We start from the raw sequence: 20,935 nt of genomic DNA, 5'->3' as shown, positions 1-20,935 counted from the left end.
TGCTTTTTCCACCACTGGCGTTGACATAAGCGCTGATGTACCCCCCCCCCCCCCCTCTCTCAACATTAAGCCCGTTGAGAATGTGAGACGTGACCTTTGACCTGTCCGAGGTGAGCCAGAGGTGGTTCTCACTACCATGTGGGCCTTAGGGTGGGCTGCATGCGTGTAAGGACGCACGTACGCACACATGCACTTACGTGGATGCATGCATGCAAGTTAAAAAACGTAAGGGTTCCAAAACGTTACAGGCCACGACCCCCCCAAAAATAGTCATGTTTGAACTTGGGACCCCCCCCCCCCCCCCCCCCCCCCCCCCACACACACCACACACACACACACACACAACCTGACAAACACTTGGCATTGTAGGCCTTACATTTAGTCTGACTCGGGTTCCACGTACAAAATACTGTGTAAATAGTCGGAACTACAAGCTCACAACGCGCATGAGTGCGGCTTAATGTGTACAGGACGTCACCATGACAAAGATGATAGATCTACAAGCTAACGACACGTTGCAGCGTGATACGTTGTTCGCTTGTAGATTTGTTCTTTTTAGCCTTCACTCGAGTCCGTCTTGAGGTGCATTGAGGGCACACTGGTGCAACAGTCTCATCATTGCACCGTCTGATTGCTATAGGCCTGCAAACGGTGTGAAATACCTTGGAAAAGTTTCATAAAGGTTCAAATTCATCGATAAAGGTGTGTTGGGAACCTGTGTTCCAGCAAGAGCCGCTGATTTCCGCGTCCTGTGTTTTATTCAGATTGATTATTCTTTAAAATCGATTTAAAGGACAACTTTGTTTTTTTTTTACAAATATTTTAGATCGTAATTAGAGAAAAGAAGAGATGAGTGTTGAAATGTTTTCATGTACTGCTTTCTATTGTTTTAGCTATTTTAGTATTTAGATTTCAACGGGTGGGGGCATGCGTACAAGTGGCTATGTCTTTTTAGACACAATAAGCCAGAAATGTCTACTATTATGTTACTATTTACAGTACACCAGCCCCCATAAGTCACATCTGCCCATGAAAGATTGCGGTGCATCTTGGGAATAGGCTTATTGTGTCTAAAAATACATATTTAGCCACTTGTCTGCATGCCCCCAACCTGGGGGCATGCATGCAAGTCAAAATTGTTAAAGTCACTAAAACAATAGAAAGAAGTAAATGAAAACATTTTAACACTCATCTTTTCTTTTCTCTAATGACTATGTAAAATATGAACCCTTGTTGTAAAAAAACAAAACAAAGTTGTCCTTTTAATCGATAGCTTTCGATGGACCGTCGGCACCCCCTGATGCAGTGCCTGTGTGTGTTCGCTGCAGTGCTGACATTCACAGGCAAGTGTGTGTGTGGCAGTGGTGGCCACACATTGTGTGTGCGTGTGTGTGGTGGTGGGTGGGGGATTCCTGTGTGTGTGTGTGTGTGTGTGTGTGTGTGTGTGCGTCCGTGCGCAGCCAGCGCGGCCCACATCAGGGGTGGCGTAGGGTGAAGATTATAAACCTACTGACATTTATCCTCCTCAAGTACGGCTGATCCAGTAAGCTAGTCGATAATCGCTTTGTGTGTGTTCTCTCCTCTTCTCCGCTATCCCCCCCTATTACTCCTCCCCCCGCCCCCCTCATTTAGGTTCAACATGCCCCACGACGACAACCCCAAGTGCCGGGAGGCGGGCATCAAGCACCAGTACCACGTCATGGCGCCCACCCCTCAACTACGACACCAGCCCCTGGTCGTGGTCCAAGTGCAGCCGCAAGTACATCACCGAGTTCCTGGAGTGAGTACTGTGTGTGTGCACCTGCTTCACATGTACCCTACCTCTAGCTGCCAGTTTTCACTGCTTTTACTTCTACTCCCACTACTTCTCGGAGGAAGATGTTTTTACTCCAGATGCTTTTACTCCACTACAACCACTAAGACTCTCTAATCGGGAGATAAACGACTGTCACGTCGCATACACAACTTTAGAAGGCAATGGTAGCCAATCAGGAGGGAATATGGGAAATGGGACAGTTCCATGTTGATGACATGACTTTAGAGATACTGTGTACCACTTTGCGTGATTTCAGGGCAAAATCTGTAGGAGCAGTGTCCAAAAATGTGTTTTGCAAGAATCGGCCTCATGGTGCCGCTAGAAGAGGGCCATGTGAGAACTGAGGGGTTGTGGTTTGGCAGCCAAGGAGTGTGTGTGCAAAGTCTGGCATGGATAGGGGCAACGGTGGCAGAGATATGAATAGGGGCAAAAGTGTGACATGAGGGACAGACTGAAAGACTGACTGAATAACAGCCGGTGGAGGTTTTGATAGTAGCTGTGACCTAACGGTCGCAATCATTAGAAAACCTTAGTTACTAGTTACTTTGTACATTTAGACCATTACAAATCATTACATAATGACACATTAACCACTTCAGCCCTCTATACTTTTCGGCCCATATGAAAATAGCCGATCTACAAGCTAAAAAAAAATGGTAGTACTTTTTCCACACTGCAGTAAAAGTGTTAAGTGTTTTAAGTGTTTTGCCATTTATTTGGGGCACACTTGTAATATCCTCACGGCCCACCAGTGGGCCCCGGGCCACAGGTTGCTCTACCGTACACCCATCCTATTCACGTTATTCCTGCCCCGCCCCCGGCTTCCTGTTCATATCCTGAAAGAGGCGGAGGCTGAAAAAGCTGGCCTGAAAAACATCATTTGGTTTCCTGTTGTCCTTGCATTAAAGTGTCAGTAGATGGCGTTCTGGGCTCTGGGCTCTGAATGTACCTGGGTTGACATGTCTGCTTATAATAAGCAATTTGTGTCTCTAAAAGATTGTATAGTATAATATATAATTGGGCTTATACTTTCTAATATTTTTTAAACCAGTGGTTCCCAAATGCTTTCATATCAAGGACCCCAGATTAACATATTTGTCCACAGTTGCAGACTCCCATCTGAAAATATGTGGTGCACGGACCTCCACACAGATTTATGTTAAAATGTTTCAAAATATTCATTTTTTCCCCCCTCAATATTTTTTGAAGCGGTGAAACCGCTTCCAATGAATGGCTTTGTGTGTATCACCCCCATATATGGTCTTTTCAGTCCGGAATGAACAGGCTTTTTCAAAAACAGAATGTCCGTTTAATTACCATATATGGTGATGTCAGTCCAGAATGAACAGGGTTTTTCAAAAACACAATGTCTGTTACCTCATGTCTATATATGGTCACTCCAGGCCAGAATGAACAGGTTTTTTCTGTCCCGTACGTGCAAAATATCAGTCCAGAATGAATAGGCTTTTTCAAAAAGCAAAATGTGTGTCCCATGTCCATATATGGTAATTTCAGTTCAGAATGAATATAGGCTTTATATGTCCTGTACGTCCAGAATATGTGTGCGGTGTGACGGTGTCCCTCCCGGTCAGATGAATGGATACTTTGAGGATTGGTCAAGCTTCACATGATAATTTGGCCCTCCATTCTTTATATATTCATTCAGAATATATAAAGAATGTAGAATTCAGAATATATAAAGAATGAATAGATCACAGAGTTCATAACTCTAGAACACATAGAATAAAAGTTCACCGCTTCAATTCGAACCGAGGTTTGATTTTTAAATAGCTAATATACAAGCTCACAATGTGTCACAATGGGTTACATATCTCCATTCCGACATGTGTCCTTTCTGACATGTCTAACCCTAACTCTAAACTTAACCTCTATGGAAGTGTTGCCAGTCCGACAATAAGAAGTCAATGTCGGAATGGAGACATGTCGGAATGGAGATACGTCCCCGTCGCAATGTGACACTTAGTGAGCTTGCTGATCTGCTATTTTCAATTGTAAATGTAAAGTAGTATAGCCTAGGTTGCTTCTGTTGGGCTTATTTCTTTGGCAAAATCTGGCAACAATTCCGTGTCACTTCCTTACTTGGGAGGAAGTGAAAAGATGTTTTTTGAAGCACACACCCTCTGTAAAAGAAAATGGCAGCCTCCATAGAGAGGGCCAGGAATATGGTGAATAAGATTATAAATAAAACTAGAAATACTGTTCCTACGAAACCGTTTGGGCTCGCATGTAACACCATGTATGGGCATATAGATCTACCCTTTGGCAGCACCTCATTGGCTAAGGGCCCTGCCTTTGTACTATCGAGGAGAACTTGGCGTCAAGTTGCTTCTTTTCACCTGACAGGGGGATTTTCCCGGTTTGGAAACAGCCCGTGGAAGGAACACGTTATTCCAACCAGTTCTTTCCCCTCCATCAGGCTCCCCGGCTGGCCAGGGGGAGGCATTATAGAGACCAGGATTAACTGCATGTTTTTGTGAGGGTACCTACCCTAGGAGACACGGGGAGAACATGCAAACTCCACACCGAAAGTCATTTTTGAGGAGAACTTGACTGATAGATTACGTCATTTTTGAGAAGGACTTGACTGATAGATTACGTCATTTTTAAGGAGAACTTGACTGATAGATTACATAATTTTTGAAGAGAACTTGATAGATAAATAATGTAGATAACATAGTGTTCTCGCTTTCAGCCAGCCCACAATAAAAATCCCTGCACGTTCAGCTGGCGTGACGGTAACCCTTCTTGCTGAGCTTGCTGTGCTCGCTGGCTAGCTTGGCCACTATACTCTCTCCAGAGCGCAAGTATGTAGGTCAGCACAATGTAAACACTGTTGACTTGATATTGCCTGGTGTTGAGACAGCATTTCCTGTTTGAATGCGGGGGTCCTCCTCAGGACCTGACCTGAGCGATTTGATCCTCTCCTCCTAACCCTCTCCGCTGTCCGGCCCTCGAGATGCTGCACAAACAGTCACTTAGCGGTAGCCGGCGGTGCTGCTTTCCGCCGCCGAAAACCTGTAGCACGGGGCAACAGGGCTCATTCAGCCCACCACACTGACCCGCTGGTGAAGGGCTTCCCTTTAACCCATTTAGGCCCAGAATTATTGAATGCTTTGGCTATTGAAAAATAGCAGATATACAAGCTCACAGCGCGGCACCGAGTGCCGCGCTGCGAGCTTGTAGATCTGCTATTTTTGAAAAAGTCATGAAAATGTGTGTAAATCTTTGAATATAATATGTATTTTTTAAGCGAACGTTTGTAACTCAAATGTTGCTTTTGGGTGGTCCCTGGAACGAACTATTTTGAGATAGGGGTCCGTGGCCAAATACATATCATTTTGGGTGTCCTTCACATGAAAAGGTTTGAGAACCACTGACATAGAAGCATAGGTTTTCAAAAAGGAGGATTCAAAAGACACTTATAGAATCGGGTCAAAATTGAAATTTTCAAGATTTTTTTTAAAATAGCAGATCTACAAGCTCGCCGAGCTGCTGAGCTTACCCGTTCTAAATGGCTTAAGATGGGGAATAATTTAGATCTTCCCTGGACATGACCCTTTGATCTCGAACCCGTATCTCCCCCCCCCCCCCCCCACTCTCTGTTGATTGTTGTACAAAAGGCCTTCTTGTTGACCAGATGCATCTTGGAGAGCTGACGGGTGCTAAGCGACAGACCTCGCACGGGGGAGAAGGCTTTTAAGGTTATATACGGCTCTGCAGCCAACTAAATGTGTCTGGAAACCTGCCTTGCCTTTTATTTGATTTTTTTATTTTAAGAATTATTGGAAAGTTGCTTCGGCTGAGCGCGAACTGACTTTTTTTTCCCAGCATGAATCTCTTTGTTATTTGGAGCATGTCCACATTGGATAATGCGCTCAGTGTGTGTGTTTGGTTGGAGTATATGTGTGTGTGTTTGTGCGTGCGTGCAGTGCGTGCGTGCGTGCGTGCGTGCGTACGTGCGTGCGCGACTGCGTGCATGTGCGCGACTGCTCTCAGTGACTGAGAGGTAAATGAAAGCGGCGGTGAGAGGAATTCTCTCTGTGAGGAAGCAGCTATTTGTTAAACAGTGGCAATATTTATAAACAGCACGGGAGAGAGAGAGAGAGAGAGAGAGAGAGGAGAGAGAGAGAGAGAGAGAGAGAGAGAGAGAGAGAGAGAGAGAGATGGAAGGAGCACCAGGGTTCTTGGTGGTGGGAACTGTTCCTGAGAGAGCGCGTTGGGAGCCAGGGTTGCTTTTGAAGTCGGGTCACGCAGCAGCCAAACAGTGAGAGAACACTGATCCCATCATCAAGATCTCACTGTCTCTCTTTCTCTCCCACCGCTCCTTGTTATAGCAGGCCGAAGGGGTCAAGTATTACGTCCAGTGTTTTCACTGCCCGCTCTCCTCCCTGGAGAGCACTCCAACATGCAACCGCTCTCTCTCTCTCTCTCTCTCTCTCTCTCTCTCTCTCTCTCTCTCTCTCGTCCATTTATAGACCGCCAAAACACCCTCCTTTCTTTTCAGAAGCCTGTTCTCTAGCTCCTCCTAAGGGCCTTTTCCACCGGCAAAGAACCGGTTCAGGTTCTTTCTCCCGCCTATGGGATGAACCAGAGGTGAGCTTTTCCACCGAGAACCGGAGTTGGTTCCGAATCATAAAAGTTGGTTTGGAACCAGGCGGGGTTGCACCACCTCACACTAAGTTCAAACGTAGCCTAGTTGTAACGTAAATGGCTTCTAAGTCAAGACTTACGCATTACTAAAATTTCAGCTGTTGCACCGCTCTAACGTATCTCTAAGTAACTACTAAATATTTACACCAGCCTTTGGGCAGCACTAAGTCCTTAGTAAGTAACCTATCTCTATGGGAGTAGAGCAACTACAACGTGGTGGCAGACAGCATTATATCGGCTATTTAATTAATTCAACAATAAACGAACCATCTGTTTAAAACATACATTAAGCCCTAGGCCTATATACATTTCGGCCATTTGAAAATAGCCGATCTACAAGCTCACGATGTGTCTGCTATTAATAGAATAATATTTCTATATTGCAGGATTGATACTTTTTTAATTCATTTGAGTACTTTTTCAACCAACTGCATAAAGCCGCGGCAGACATACAGCACAACAGCGACTTGAACGGTGCGCTCTTCCCGTGTCTCCAAATATGCGTTGCCCTGCGTTACTTCACAACTAAATAAAAGTCTGGGTTTCTGATGCTACTTCACAACGGGGAAAATGTATGAAGCCAATATCATTTGTGATACAATCCGTTTGCAGGGCAGTGCGCAGGGATGCGCTCGCCCTGTGCAACGCATATCAGTGACTTGTGTACATGCCAGTGGAGAGACGGAGCTCTCTGTTGACAAAAGACGATACAAGCTTTGGGGGGCTTTACATCCTCATCCTTACTAGAAACAGTTCGTTTTCATTGGATTCGGGAGCTATGACGTCATTGTATGCGACTATACATTACTTTAGGAACAGTCTATGCATTACTAGTTACATTATGCCTTAAGCAGTCGTGGTGCAACACCTGTTAGTAACTCACTTAGTTACAAACTAACTAGTAGTTACTAAGCCTCTAGTAAGGACTTTACTCCCTAACTTAGGGCAGAACCTACATTCTGGTGGTGCAACTGGCCCAGAACCACAAAATCCTTGGTTTTTCCAGTGAACCACCATCTGAACTGGGGGACAATGGCTCTGGTTCAATCTTGTTCAATCTGGTGGAAACGCAAGCCGGTTCGCAAGAACGAACCAAGGTTCCAAGAAAGTTGAACCGGCACTGGTTCTTGAACCAAGGTTATTTTGGTGGAAAAGGCCCCACAGTGTGTCCCCACTTGACCAGAGCTGATGAATGGTGTCCCGCCGTTACCGCTGCTATGGTGCTATTATGTGTCAATAGCCACATAATAAAGTAACCGTTCATTCCACCGCTTTGGCACCCTTCCAGTTTTACTTAAGCCGCAAGAAACCCTAATACAAAAAATGTAGCGCAAATATTTGCCCATGTTGCCACCCACAAATTGCTGTGTATGGCGAGTTCCCCCAAAACCACGTAATCATTAAAAGTAGCCTAAGCCCTATCATTTTACAGTTCAATGGCTAGACGCACACTTTGCAAATCAGCCATTAAACCACACACGAAACAGCAGCATGTTTCAGTGTGAAAGCAGTTTCTTTCCAAAATGGTATTTTTTATTAATTCTTTTGTCCCAGAAATGTTTCCCACCCCTTCTTCTTGATAAAGAATCACACTGGATCCAGTCAGATGTGTGGTGAAATTTACCCAAGCACTCTGTCATTATTATTCCTTTACATGTGTATGTGCTGTCAGGTGTGTAAGCACCAAATTCTGGGCCCTGGGTGCTTTGACTATTGAAAAATAGCAGATATACAAGCTCGCAGCTTGCAAGCTTGTAGATCTGCTATTTAGAAAATCATGAAAATTTGGGCAAGTCTTTGAATATTTCAAATCCTTCTAAGTTTTTTGAAAAACCCATGTTTCTATGTCAAGTGGTGCTCAAACCTTTTCATGTGAAGGACCCCCAAAATGATATATATTTGGCCACGGACCCCCCCCCCCCCCCCCCATCACAAAATATTTAGTTCCAGGCCAGGGCCCCCCCTAGAAGCAAATTGTAGTTACATATGTTCGCTTAAAAAATACATATTTTCAACGATTTGCACACATTTTCACGACTTTTCAAAAATAGCAGATCTACAAGCTCGCAGCGCGGCACTCTGTGCGCAGTATAAAATAATTAAGGCCCTCTTCCACCTTGGGCCCTAGTAACTCGGTCCCACTCCCCCCCCCCCCTTGTGACGCCCCTGTGTGCAGTAATAGGTGCATGCTGTCGGGGGCAAACCGCGTTGACATGGCAGAAGTGTTTGATCAGACCATGTACAGCAATGGGCTGTCATTCCGTGCATGTGCAATCTCGCCATACTGAAGACCTGATTTATGCTTGGTTGATGTGCATCGCGTCTTGCACCACAAATAGTCGATGTCACCAAAATGAAAGGTTTTTGCTCCGTTCCGGATCACTGTGAAGAATCGAGTTCCGTCTTGATGCCGCAATCATAACTCAGAAGGGGCCGACACATAACACGTGAGCAGGGATCTACAGTAGTATACTCTCTTCATGAACCGATTACTGTCCAGCCTCATATAGGACCAAGTCCACAGAGACATCTATCTCTCTTTTTAAAGTAAACTCTCTTTAAAGAAGGCTTCCAATGGTTGCCATCTGTGGACCATTTCCCAGCGCCGAGTGGGATGTGGATCCACTCGTCTCGTCTGGACAGAGATCATCCACTTAAGTAGGAGGAGGGGGGATGCGATCAAAAGACCACATTCTCTCCTCCTGTCTCTCTGAGTCTGTCTGTCCTGTCTGTCTGTCTGTCTGTCCGTCTGTCCTGTCTTTAATAATCGTATCCATTTAGGTTCCAGGGACACTGATTAGACAGATGACCAACTGATGAAAGACGCTCCCAATATGCGACCGTCTTTTTCTGGTTCTTTGACAGGCCACTTCATAGCTTTCATCGACCGCAGCAGCCCTCGACCTGCTGGTAATTGTTACGTTAGTCGCATGCGCTGACCGGCGGCCGTTCGTTCTGTGCTGGCACGACACAAAGGTTTCTTACATTTGTGAGAGGAGAGGAGAGGAGAGGAGAGGAAAGGAAAGGAAAGGAAAGGAAAGGAAAGGAAAGGAAAGGAAAGGAAAGGACACAGGGTTCATCAACCCTACACAGACAAATGTGTCCGTGGCAAAGCCTTGTCCCTGTTTGTGGCAAATTCTAGATTTTGTTTTGACTTAACATTATAATGTTCTTATTTTGATCACAAGACCCCATTACTGAATATCAGTCTCCAGGTTCTCTTCAATATATGTTAGGGCATTAAAGGAGGACTTCACCACTTTTCAACCTATCTTCATATAATTGGTCCTCACTAAAAAATATATATATAATATATATATATATATACTAGAAAAAAAGCCCCCTGCGGGGGCTTAAGGGGAACACACGCTGGACGCAGAGGCGGCGCGGAAGGCCTCGTCTGCCGTGCCGATACGCCACTGTTCTATTTGACCAGCGTTGCCGCACGTTGAACATGTTCTCCCATGCTTCTCCCCACCGGGGGAAATGGATGTGCTGTGTGGCAGCGCGCCGCATCCAGTTGGGGTTACCGCGCGGCACTTCACGTGCGTCGATACCGCGATGCGACGCTGCGCAGCTGCCTGCGTTCAGTGTGTGCTCCCCTTTATGTCCCTAGTGCCCAGTTGTCTAGGTGGCCACCTCTCCAAGTGCCCACATATCCCTATTGGCCAGTTAAAGGGAATGGCCTACAGCAAAACACGGCCCTGACTGCGTGGGGCCCCAGACAGCCACTGTCAGACTGTCCATGTTTGCATATTATCTCTTTGTCATTTAAATATTATAGTGACTGTGACAGTGGTGTTACAGTACATGTCAAACCTACACACGGCTATCCTATGCACTCCATAGTAATCACATAAATACAGAGCTATTGGAATCAGGTGCGCCCAAATAATTAATTAATTTATGTCCCGATACTACATTCTTTGGTGCAGTATTGAACAGTATTGTAAAATGAACAGTATTGTAGGCCTATATTGTTTTAACATTAGGCTATACAAAATAGATATGTAGGCTATTAGCCTATATAGGTCTATATAAGATATATAATACACCTAAATAGCCTATAGAATCAACCTTGCCTGTCAACAGGCATAAAAAACTATTTTGCCATTTTTTAGGAATAAAATGTGATGTAAATAATAAATGCCAAATAAACTGTTAGATTCACTTGACACCACTGTCACAGTCACTATAATATTTAAATGACAAAGAGAAAATATGCAAACATGGACAGTCTGACAGCAGAATTGAGGGTAGGCGAAATGGCTCAGACAGGTAGGTGAAAAGACTCTCCTCCAAGGCGAAAATGCCAGGCGAAAGGACCAAATGCGTGTAGGCGAATATGTTATAGGCGAAAGTGCTGGTGACCTTTTTTAGCACCAATATAATAGGAGTCAGGACAAATCAAATGGCGAAAGTAGGCATGTTCTGAGACATTGTCGACCCGTTGATTGTTGTTAATATTTGGGGTTTTTGATGTTGGAAATTACATAAATGCCTCGCTGGTATCATGTTTTTTGTGTATTCCACTATTCCTCATCCTACCCCTGCTCTCCATTGCAGAAAGCAACATAACGAATGAAGCTTGCACGTTAGAGCAGCGTCCCTCCGTCAACACAATGTTACATGCGTAGGCTATTTAGTTACACCATAGCATTTGCACGATCGCGAATGTGTCACTGTGTGCGTTCGGTGTGCATGTTCTATTAACGCATTATTATGATGCACGATCCAGTGGTTATGGAGTGAGGCAATGTTTTTTGTGAACATGGATCGGAGAGACAGAGAAACAGACATGTTTTCACTGCAGCGCACGCACGCACGCACACACACACACACACACACACACACACAGGACGGAGGACGGTGTATCTTTCTCTGTCTGTATCATTCCGATCCGAGGCATTAAAACGGTCCGGTCGTGCCCCCCGCCGCCGCCAAAAACCGAAAGAGAAAACGTGTTCCTAAAAGCTGTTTATGTGTTTGCAGCGTGTGTATCTTGTGCAATAACAATACTATCCGTGTTGTGTCCAAAAATGCCATACGATTCTCTGTCTGCTGCTGCTGCTACTGCGTGTTAGATATGGGACGTTCGCGAACGAATCAAGTCTTGTGAACGGCTCTTTGAAATGAACGATGGGATCCGGTTTGTAGTAGGGAGCCGTTCCTTTTGTAAATGAACAGTGGTGGAAAAAGTACTCAACTTCTTTACTTAAGTAAAAAAAATATCAATACTGCAATCCATGTGGAAATACTCTGCCACAAGTAGAAACTTGGAATGTTAAGTAAAAGTAGAAAAGTATTGGTATCAAAATGTACTTTAAGAATGTCCTATTTCACAGGTTTTCCAATGAATAAAATGTAAAGAAAATGAAAAAAAAAATATTTGTGAGCTTGTAGATCGGCTATTTTCAAATAGCAGGTATGTAGGCTACATATGTATGTCAGAAATACATTTATATAGGGTTGAAGTTATTTGTAATCATAATCAAAATGCCAAAATCTACATAGTAACTCAAATGAGCCAGTCTTTTGAACGGCTCTTTGAAAGGAACGGATCCGAGATCCGGCTCACTTGAGAGAGCCATAAATCCCATCTCTACTGTGTGCACTGCAGTCGCACATGCGCAGTAGAGTGGGAGGGGGGTCCTAGCGAGAGGTGGCTAAAATATATGCCTGTATAAAAAATGTCGTTTTATATTAATTGTATGACAATTAAGTACAATCATGGCGGCAAACATAGCTTAGTAGCTTGCCAGAGTATTGAGCAGTGTACATGCCAAGCGGGGAACCGTTACGTTTACTGGTTTGCTGGGAATAGCCCTTCATGGCCTCCATGGCCTCTCTCACAAATAATATTCTAAAGATATATGGGTTTCTGACCTGTGGGCAGGTCAGAAACCCATCGTCTTGTGACATCATCGATTGGGAATCTAAGCGAATAGAAACTGCAGGCTTTCTATTCCTGAAAAGTTGCAATGTTAAAGTGGAAGCCATTGTTCTCGCGATAATAAAAATCTAAATATTTTTTTCAAAAATATTGATTAATTTTTTTGTGTGGAAAATGATGTCACAAGACGATGGATTCTGAACTTCCCACAGCTCTCCTAGGAGACTTGGACAGAGTAGAAAATAATTGCGCTATTTTATTATGAACATTAGTGAGGACCTATTATTATTATTTATAGATAAAATAATAAATATAGGACTTCACCACTTGAAAAGTGGTGAAGTCCTCCTTTAACCAAAAAATTGACAAATCAACTCAATCGACTTAATTACACAAGTCGACTCTCATCAGGGAAAGTCAAAAGTTGAAGAAAAAAAAAAGAGGAAAAAGAAACATTTTAGACTGCACGCCTAGGTGCCTGTTTCATGTAATCAATTCCCCAAATGTGTTATTTTGGGGACCGCTCAGTCTCAGCGAAGGTTTCAGTTCATTCGTACCTCTTTGTTGGCTGGTGACTTGTGAGATGCGTGGTATATATGTTACAGGGTAACTGGGTAACTCAGGGAGACCTCGGTAAGAGCGCTCGTTTTGTAGTTCACCACACACTAATCACCACCAGATGGCGACGCAGCCATTCAATAGTGAAGGCACTGACGTCACTCGTTTGCGACTCTCTTTCTTTATTTACTAGCCTAGCCTAGCCTAGCCTAGCCTAGCCTAGCTTAGCCATTAGCTCCATTGTAGTCACTTGGACAGGGCGTTTATCGTGGGCTTGCCCAGGCCTTACGGCCTGGGCATAAATATAACGATTGCATTCACCACGGCTTCGTAACTCGCGCGGCGCTCCGCCGGCCGCGCGGCCCTGGCCCGCTCTTCGCGGCCACTCGCGCCTGCGGCGCTCGGGGGCGAAGAGCAGGACCAAGGTCTGCTGGCCTTCGCGCCGCTTGCAATGTCGTGGACAATCGAGTGGCTCCGCCTGGAGGACGTTGTTGTGGCGACCGCTTGTTCCGCCCTGTGCGGCACGGCAAGCGCTCCGTTTCTCTAATTCTCTGAGACGCAAAAAAAACCGTGACATATACACTCCTAGCGGGGCATTTCACTTCACCCGGCCGCCGCTAAGGCATTGCGCTGAGAACAGCTGACTGAAGGTTACAAGCTTCACTGCTTCACTCATACAGTACAAGTCACTCACATTGCGTTGCAACTAGGGCTGTCACGATATGAAATTTTACAGGACGATATTGTCACTCAAATAATTGGCGATTAACGATTTAATTGTGTTTTTGTCGTTGATAATTACATTTCTGTTTGGCTGTTAGGCTTTGAAATTGCACATGGCAGATATGACACATAACCTGAATACACAAATAAATTACTGACATATTTGACAACTTACTACTTAAAAAATAACTTTGATAGTGGAAATAGCCGATCTACAAGCTCACAACGCGTTGCGATGCGACGCGTTGTGAGCTTGTAGATCTGCTATTTCCACTATTTCGGACATTTTTCAACATTCACGATTATGACGATCATGACAAAATAATTGCGATAATGTCAAATAATCACGATTAGACGATTATGTAATAATTGTGACAGCCCTAGTTGCAACGCGGAGGTGCCCGTTATGAGAGCTTGGAGGTCTGCTATTCTCTTTACGCAACACCGTCTCAGAGTTATAGAACTGTAATCATCATTCAGGGCGTGAATGTGTTTCTGATAAAGTTATTGTCCACTCATTTGCATGTCCATGGCAAAAATAGAATCTTGACGAAAATGTCCACTACAAGCCATCATGGCGATGACCCCTGAAAAAGGAGAACTAACACAAACAAGATGAATTGTAATTACTGGCCTTGTTACATCAGCTGGTGCTGTACGGAGCAGGTGTTTTCATCTACGTAACGCGCTCTCCCCAGGAACATTTGTAAGAGCAACAGGACGACATGTTTGGCGGAAATTACACATCTATACTCGTTGTCTCACATGTCTCAGTTTCCACTGCACCGTGAAAATAAACACAACATAAGTGAAGAGGAAGGGGTCTTATTCATGGAGGGGCGGATGTCTTTGCTTTAATAGTGTTTGGACCGGCTTTGGTGGCGGCTGTTTTTCCAAGCCTGGGAGGCCTAGGTGCAAGGCTATAGCAAGGCTATACGCACATCCAGTCCAGCTGTGCTTTTGTTTTTTTGTTGGGGTGGGGGGGGGGGGGGGGGGGGCAGGGTGTGGCCCGCCATACAATATCTGTCATTACACTGAAGTGGTGGCGCTAGGCTCTATGGAACTCAATAAAGCATGCGTCTTCAACCTGGGGGTTAGGCTTAGGGGCTCCTCAGAGTTACTGAGGGGGAGGACATCTCATCTTTGTGGGATTTTCTTTATTTTTACCATCTTGGGGGAACATTTTAGCCAGGCAAATGTTCTCCCCCTATTTTCGGGGGTGGGGAAAATACGCCTTGCACTGCGAGGCGTTGTTTTACAGCAGGGTCCCTCCTTCATCTCTCTCTCAGCCAAAAGGGTCTTTGGCCTGAGAAGAATGTTCGAATACCCCTGCAAACACGTGGTCAGCATTTAGACCCCTTCTGAGTCTCGCAGGGAAAGAATAATAATGCAGCATTAGTCAGTCCACAGAGTCTGCTGACTCCCGTGTCAGTGTGATGACGTATACCGACAGGCAGTTGGCTCTGTACATCAGTGGTTCTCAAACCTTTTAAAGTCGAAGACCCCCAAATTGAATGTATTTTGCCGCGGACCCCTCCATCTGAAAAGGTTTTTTGGAAGCAGGGATCCCCTTTTTACCCTTTTTTCAAAATTATTTCCAAACATATTTTTTTTTTTTTTTTTTTTTTCAAAAATAGCAGATGTACAAGCCTGCATGCAGCGGGGCACAACGTGCCACGCTGTTGCCTTGTAGATCTGCTATCCTTGAATAGCCCAAGGTATAAATGCATAAAGTGGTCGAAACGATTGTGATGCTGCATTAAACACATGTAGCTGGGTCCTCAGCTACAGGTGTAGCTGGCACGACACAAAGGTTTCATACATTGTGAGAGGAGAGGAGAGGAGGTGTCCCCAGGTGTCCCCCGGACCGCACTTTGAGAACCAGTGCTGTAGATAGCTTCGCAGACCACCCACCAGGGAGGAGAAAATGAAACACACACATCAGAGGATGATCAGGCATCAGACAGTGACACAGAGATGTTTACCGTGGTTCTGTGGGAGATAACACATGTTGACATGTGGTCCATACAGGTATTTTTATGATTAAGGAGGGTGTAGCAAAATCGCTGGGTATATTTGGAGAAATTACACACGGTGGAGCTTCTCTGGGGTTGTGCGCGCACGCACGCACATACGTGTGTGTGTGTGTGTGTGTGTGTGTGTGTGTGTGTGTGTGTGTGTGTGTGTGTGTGTGTGTGTGTGTGTGTGTGTGTGTGTGTGTGTGTGTGTGTGTGTGTGTGTGAGAGCGAGCGTGCATGCGCTGTAACGCGTGGCATTATGTGGGCTGTGTGTTTGTGTGTATACCTGTGCTCATGTGTCGCTTTGTACTTTCCTTTGTTGTTTTACACACAGGGGCGTCACAATGGGGGGGAAAAGTGGGACTGAGTTACAAGGGCCCAAGGTGGAGGGGCCTTAATTATTTTATACTTTAGCTATTGAAAAATAGCAGACATACAAGGTCACAGCGCGCTTAGATCTGCTACTTTTGAAAAGTCTTGAAAATGTGTGCAAATCTTTGAATATAGGCCTAGATATTTTTTAAGCGAACATTTGTAACTCAAATTTTGCTCTGGGTCTCTGGAACTAAATATTTTGAGATGGGGGTCCGTGGACAAATACATAACCTTTTAGGAGTCCATCACATGAAAAGGTTTGAGCACCACTGACGTAGAAACATAGGTTTTTCACCAAATTTTCCACGATTTTTCAAAAATAGCAGCCACACCGTGAGCTTGTAGATCTGCTATATTTCAATAGTTAAAGCACAAAGTGTGAGTGAATCCTTGTACCCAGGGCCCAGAATTTGGTGCGACACCCCTGTTTACACGCATACGCCAGGGTTGTCGACAGTTAAGTTGACTTTGACCACATGAAGCGTATAGCATTCCTATTCAGGTCAGCGAATATTTGGCAAAAAACAGCCAGTCTACAAGCCTGACAAGCCTGTAGACCGAGCACAGAGGGTCAAAGGGGATGGAAGTAGACCCACGTGGGACCCCTGTTAAACAACTATATAGAGTGGTTTAACAACTAATTATCCCAATGTTTCCCAAACAGTGGGCCGGGACCCATTTGTGGGTCATGGATTAGTCTGGGATCACTTCACTTTTCGGGCTTGTAACCGGTCTGGAGCGGAAACCACAAAACGTCATGTTGTAGTACTCAAAGGACTACAATTTGGCCGGAACTATCCACCGGAAACAGTTTTAACCCAAAATATTCCCCTGCACTCAAGGACATACTTTTAGGGCCTACCTAATAAACTCCTTGATGCGGAGTAGTTTTGCTTTTGAAAAATGTGTTTGGTATATGCATCTTTTAGTCCAACTGTTAGCGACTGGCAAGACAACACTAGGCTACTCCAGCATTTTAAAAGGGATTGGGGAAACAAACGGAGGGAACCAAATCAAAGCGACGCCGCTTCTTCTAGTGGTTTCCGCGCTTTAGGCGGAAACCAAACGGCCTGTTGTGAACGAACACCAGGCTTTCTCTCAGAAAGATGTTCCTTTCCCCCCAAATTAGATTTTTTTTTTATAGTTTTTCTTTTAGGAATTTTAACAATACATTTTCCATGAATTAAAAAAAGGATAATTAACAACTAATGAAAATAGCCTATCTACAAGCTCACAACGAGCTTGTGAGCACGAATTGCAAGCTTGTAGATCTGCTATTTTCACTCGTTTGTGTCCCGGGCTAACTCTCTTTTGGGTCTCGAGCTAAAAACTTAAACGCTACACTAGGGTGTAATTGAAATGCAGATGGCTAATCGTCATAAACTCCATTGTCATAAAGTTGCCATTCATAACTAAAATACATTGTCATACAATGTGGATTTTACAGTGTAAATTGGGTCCCAGAGATAAAAAAAACAAAAAAAAAACATTAAAATAACTTGAGTCTGTGGCCTAATGCATAAATAAGGGTTTGTAAAAATGAGACAGGTCGATTGAAACAATGCTTTATTTCCTTCTCCAGCACCGGATATGGAGAATGCTTGCTGGACGAACCTTCTGGCAGAACCTACGAGCTGCCCAGCATGCTCCCCGGTCAGATCTACAACGCCAACAGACAGTGCGAGCTGATGTTCGGACCAGGATCCCACGTGTGTCCCTACATGGTAGGTTGAAGAAGAACGAAAAGATTACAATCTCGTTGTAAATTCACAACTTGAGAGCCAGGAGGGAGAAGAGTCTACAATAGTACAGTCCAGGGGTGGGCAACTTTGATGAAGGAGAGGGCCACTATATTTCAACACTCACTCCACGGGGCCACATTGCATTGCTGACAGGCAGAAACCTCGAGAGCCGTATTTTGTAAATGAATGTCCTACTACTCTGTCGTTCTATTATGTCACACAAAAGTAGTTGTAGATCAGCTATTTTTTCTAATTTTGAATTGGAATCCTGAATAATTTTTTTGCTATTTTTGAATTGGATTCCTGAAAAGTAAATTTGTATCTAACTTCAAATGCATTTGGTTATACTTATGTTAACTTTATGAACTTCAACACAAATACATTGGACGCCTGTAATTTTTTTAATACTAGTCATTAAGCTACTACTATACTGTAGACTGAAGTAATTAAAGCGGGTCATGTTTGCATGTTTGGAAGCAGCTGAAATCAATATATCAGTATTCTGATATTAACCTGCGGGCCGCATTAAGTGAAGCTGGGGGCCACATGTGGCCCCCGGGCCGCCAGTTGCCCAAGTATGGTCCCAGTTAAAATATGATAATTTTGGGGGTCTCTGCCTGAAAAGGTTGAGAACCACTGGTTTAGGGAAGGGAGGGACAGACTTCCTGTTTTAGCTGATATAAGTGTGCGGCAATCCAGATGTTACAGTAAGTGCAAGTAGGTCATCACCAGTGTTCTGAATTGGATGCGGGCAGTGGTCGGAGAAGTACTCAACATTTTTATTTCAGTAAAAGTATCAATGCTACAATGCAGAACTACTCTGTTATAGTGAAAGTCCAAAAGTATTGGCATCAAAATGTACTTAAACTAGTAAAAGTACTCATTATCCAGAAAACATCCATTTCACGTTTTCAAAATGTTTAAAATCATTGGAAAACAGCAGATCTACGAGCTCACACAACACGTCGCATTGCGGCGTGTTGTGAGCTTGTAGATCTATTTTCAAATAGCCAAAGGCTGAATGCTTAATGTACCGGTATATGTTCGTTTTGTAATAACGGTCAAAATCTAGTAGGTAACTAGTAACTAAAGTTTTAAACTAATATTGTAGTGGAGTAAAAGTAAAATATTTGCCTCTGAGATATAGTGGAGTTGAAGCAAAAGTACTGACATTTGGAAATGGTCCAGTAAAGTAAAAGTACCTCCAAATTGTACTTAATTACATTACTTGAATAAATGTACTTTTTTACTCCAGAGTACAGCACTTGAATAAATGTACTTTTTTACTCCAGAGCACAGCACTTGAGCAAATGTACCACTGCTTGCTGAGGGGGTTTATCGTCTCTTTTTGCACCATCTGGACGACATTGTTCTACGGCACGTATAGTTTAAAGCAGCGTGTTTAGACATCTCAGATGACTCACCGGTAACCATGTCTCGAATGTGGAGCGCCACAGACCATAGCGTCATGCATGCATCCCCAGGGGCGTCACAAGGGGGGGGGAGTGGGACTGGGTTACTGGGGCCCAAGGTGGAGTGGCCTTTATTATGTTATACTTTAGCTATTGAAAAATAGCAGATATACAAGCTCACAGCGCGGCACTGAGTGCCGCGCTGCGAGCTTGTAGATCTGCTATTTTTTTAAAGTCATGAAAATGTGTGCAAATCTTTGAATATATGTATTTTTTAAGCGAACATTTGTAACTCAAATCTTTCTTCTGGGGGGTTCCTGGAACTATATATTTTGAGATGCGGGTCCGTGGCCAAATACATATCATTTTGGGGGTCCTTCACATGAAAAACTTTGAGCACCACTGACATAGAAACCTAGGTTTTTCCAAAAAAGTCATGACTTTTCAAAAATAGCAGATCTACAAGCTCGCTGTGAGCTTGTATATCTGCTATTTTTAAAACAAAATAACGTGTAATAATGTGTTCCCAGTCTAAATGGGTTAAACCCCCTCCCCCTATGAAGAACATTCATGGGGGGCCCGCAGTGAATCCTTGTACCCAAGGCCCAGAATTTGGTGCGACACCCCTGCATGCATCTTATCATCCCCCCTCTCAGGTGCTGCGTTTCCCCCCTCTGTGGCCAGCCAGGCTTTTACATGATGAAGTCATACACACAACAAAGCATGCGTTCTGCTTTTTTTTAATAAGCAAGAATGTGTGATCCACTGCTTGGGGGGCCCTGCTGCGGCCATTCACGAGTCAGTTTGCTGTGTGAGGCGTTTTAACAAGCCACCGAGGACGTTGAACATCCTCAAAGGGTGCAGGTTAAGAAAACAACTCCCTGGCCGCTACGTGGGTCAGAGCGCAGCTCATCTGACCGTGGCTTAGTGGTGGAAAAATAGTTCTCAAATTGTTTTTACTGAAGTAAAAGTATCAGTACTGCAATGTAGAAATATAGTACTCCGTTAGAAGTAGAGGTCTGGAATTCAAAATGTACTTGAGCAACAGAGCAAAAGTACAAACGTATTGTAGAGATGCTCCGATTGCAATTTTTGGGGCCGGTACTGATCACCAATAAACTGGAATCAGTATCTGCCGATACCAATATTCCCGATCACAGCATCAAATCTATAAATTCTTCTATTTATTGTGTTACTGTAGCAGCGTTTATATATTTAATGATTCTTCTTACAAAACATTGACATTGTATATTAAGTATAAACATTAGGAGATTGCAGGCTGAGGTCCTTTAGTATCCAATTCAACTTCAAAGCCGATAGAGGCATTATCGGCCGATTGCGATCACTCACCGATCAATCGGCACATCTCTACAGTATTGGTATGAAAGATCTCTGGAGGCTTCAGAAAATGTACTTTGTAATGCTCGTGTGTTTCACTTGAGTATATACTTTGTCCACCACACAGTCATGTGTGGTGGTGTAATCTCCCAGAGAGCTATGGTAACAGGCACCCAGGTGGTTGTAAAAGTTTATGTCTGCTTTTTCTGGTGGCTGGCTGCGCTGTCCATAAAAGCCGTTACACACTCATTTCACCATAGCGTACACACAGTTCAAAGACTGCACTGCGGTGCGAGATCCTGTCAGCGCGGGATATTTATGCTCTGATGTAAAAATTGTTAAATAATTTTCCTTTGAGGTGTGGCGTGCAGTGAGTGAGTGAGTGAGGT

The 20,935-nt window shown here is 44.2% G+C and overlaps 1 protein-coding gene across 1 annotated transcript in view; it reads left to right on the top strand.

Moving 5' to 3' along the window:
• The window catches only part of LOC308293744 (A disintegrin and metalloproteinase with thrombospondin motifs 20), a gene marked incomplete at its 5' end in the record, with an annotated part of 210,943 nt that overhangs the window by 54,671 nt on the left and 135,337 nt on the right, over window positions 1–20,935 (top strand). Inside the window, 3 exon segments of the mRNA XM_080736360.1 lie at window positions 1,633–1,711; window positions 1,713–1,780; window positions 17,637–17,778. Of these exon segments, the coding sequence (XP_080592486.1) occupies window positions 1,633–1,711; window positions 1,713–1,780; window positions 17,637–17,778 (289 nt within the window).

The sequence above is a fragment of the Nannobrachium achirus genome (genome assembly GCF_963921795.1).
Source record: "Nannobrachium achirus genome assembly, chromosome: 11".
Classification (NCBI taxonomy): domain Eukaryota; kingdom Metazoa; phylum Chordata; class Actinopteri; order Myctophiformes; family Myctophidae; genus Nannobrachium; species Nannobrachium achirus.
This window is presented reverse-complemented; position numbering and strand designations above follow the sequence as displayed.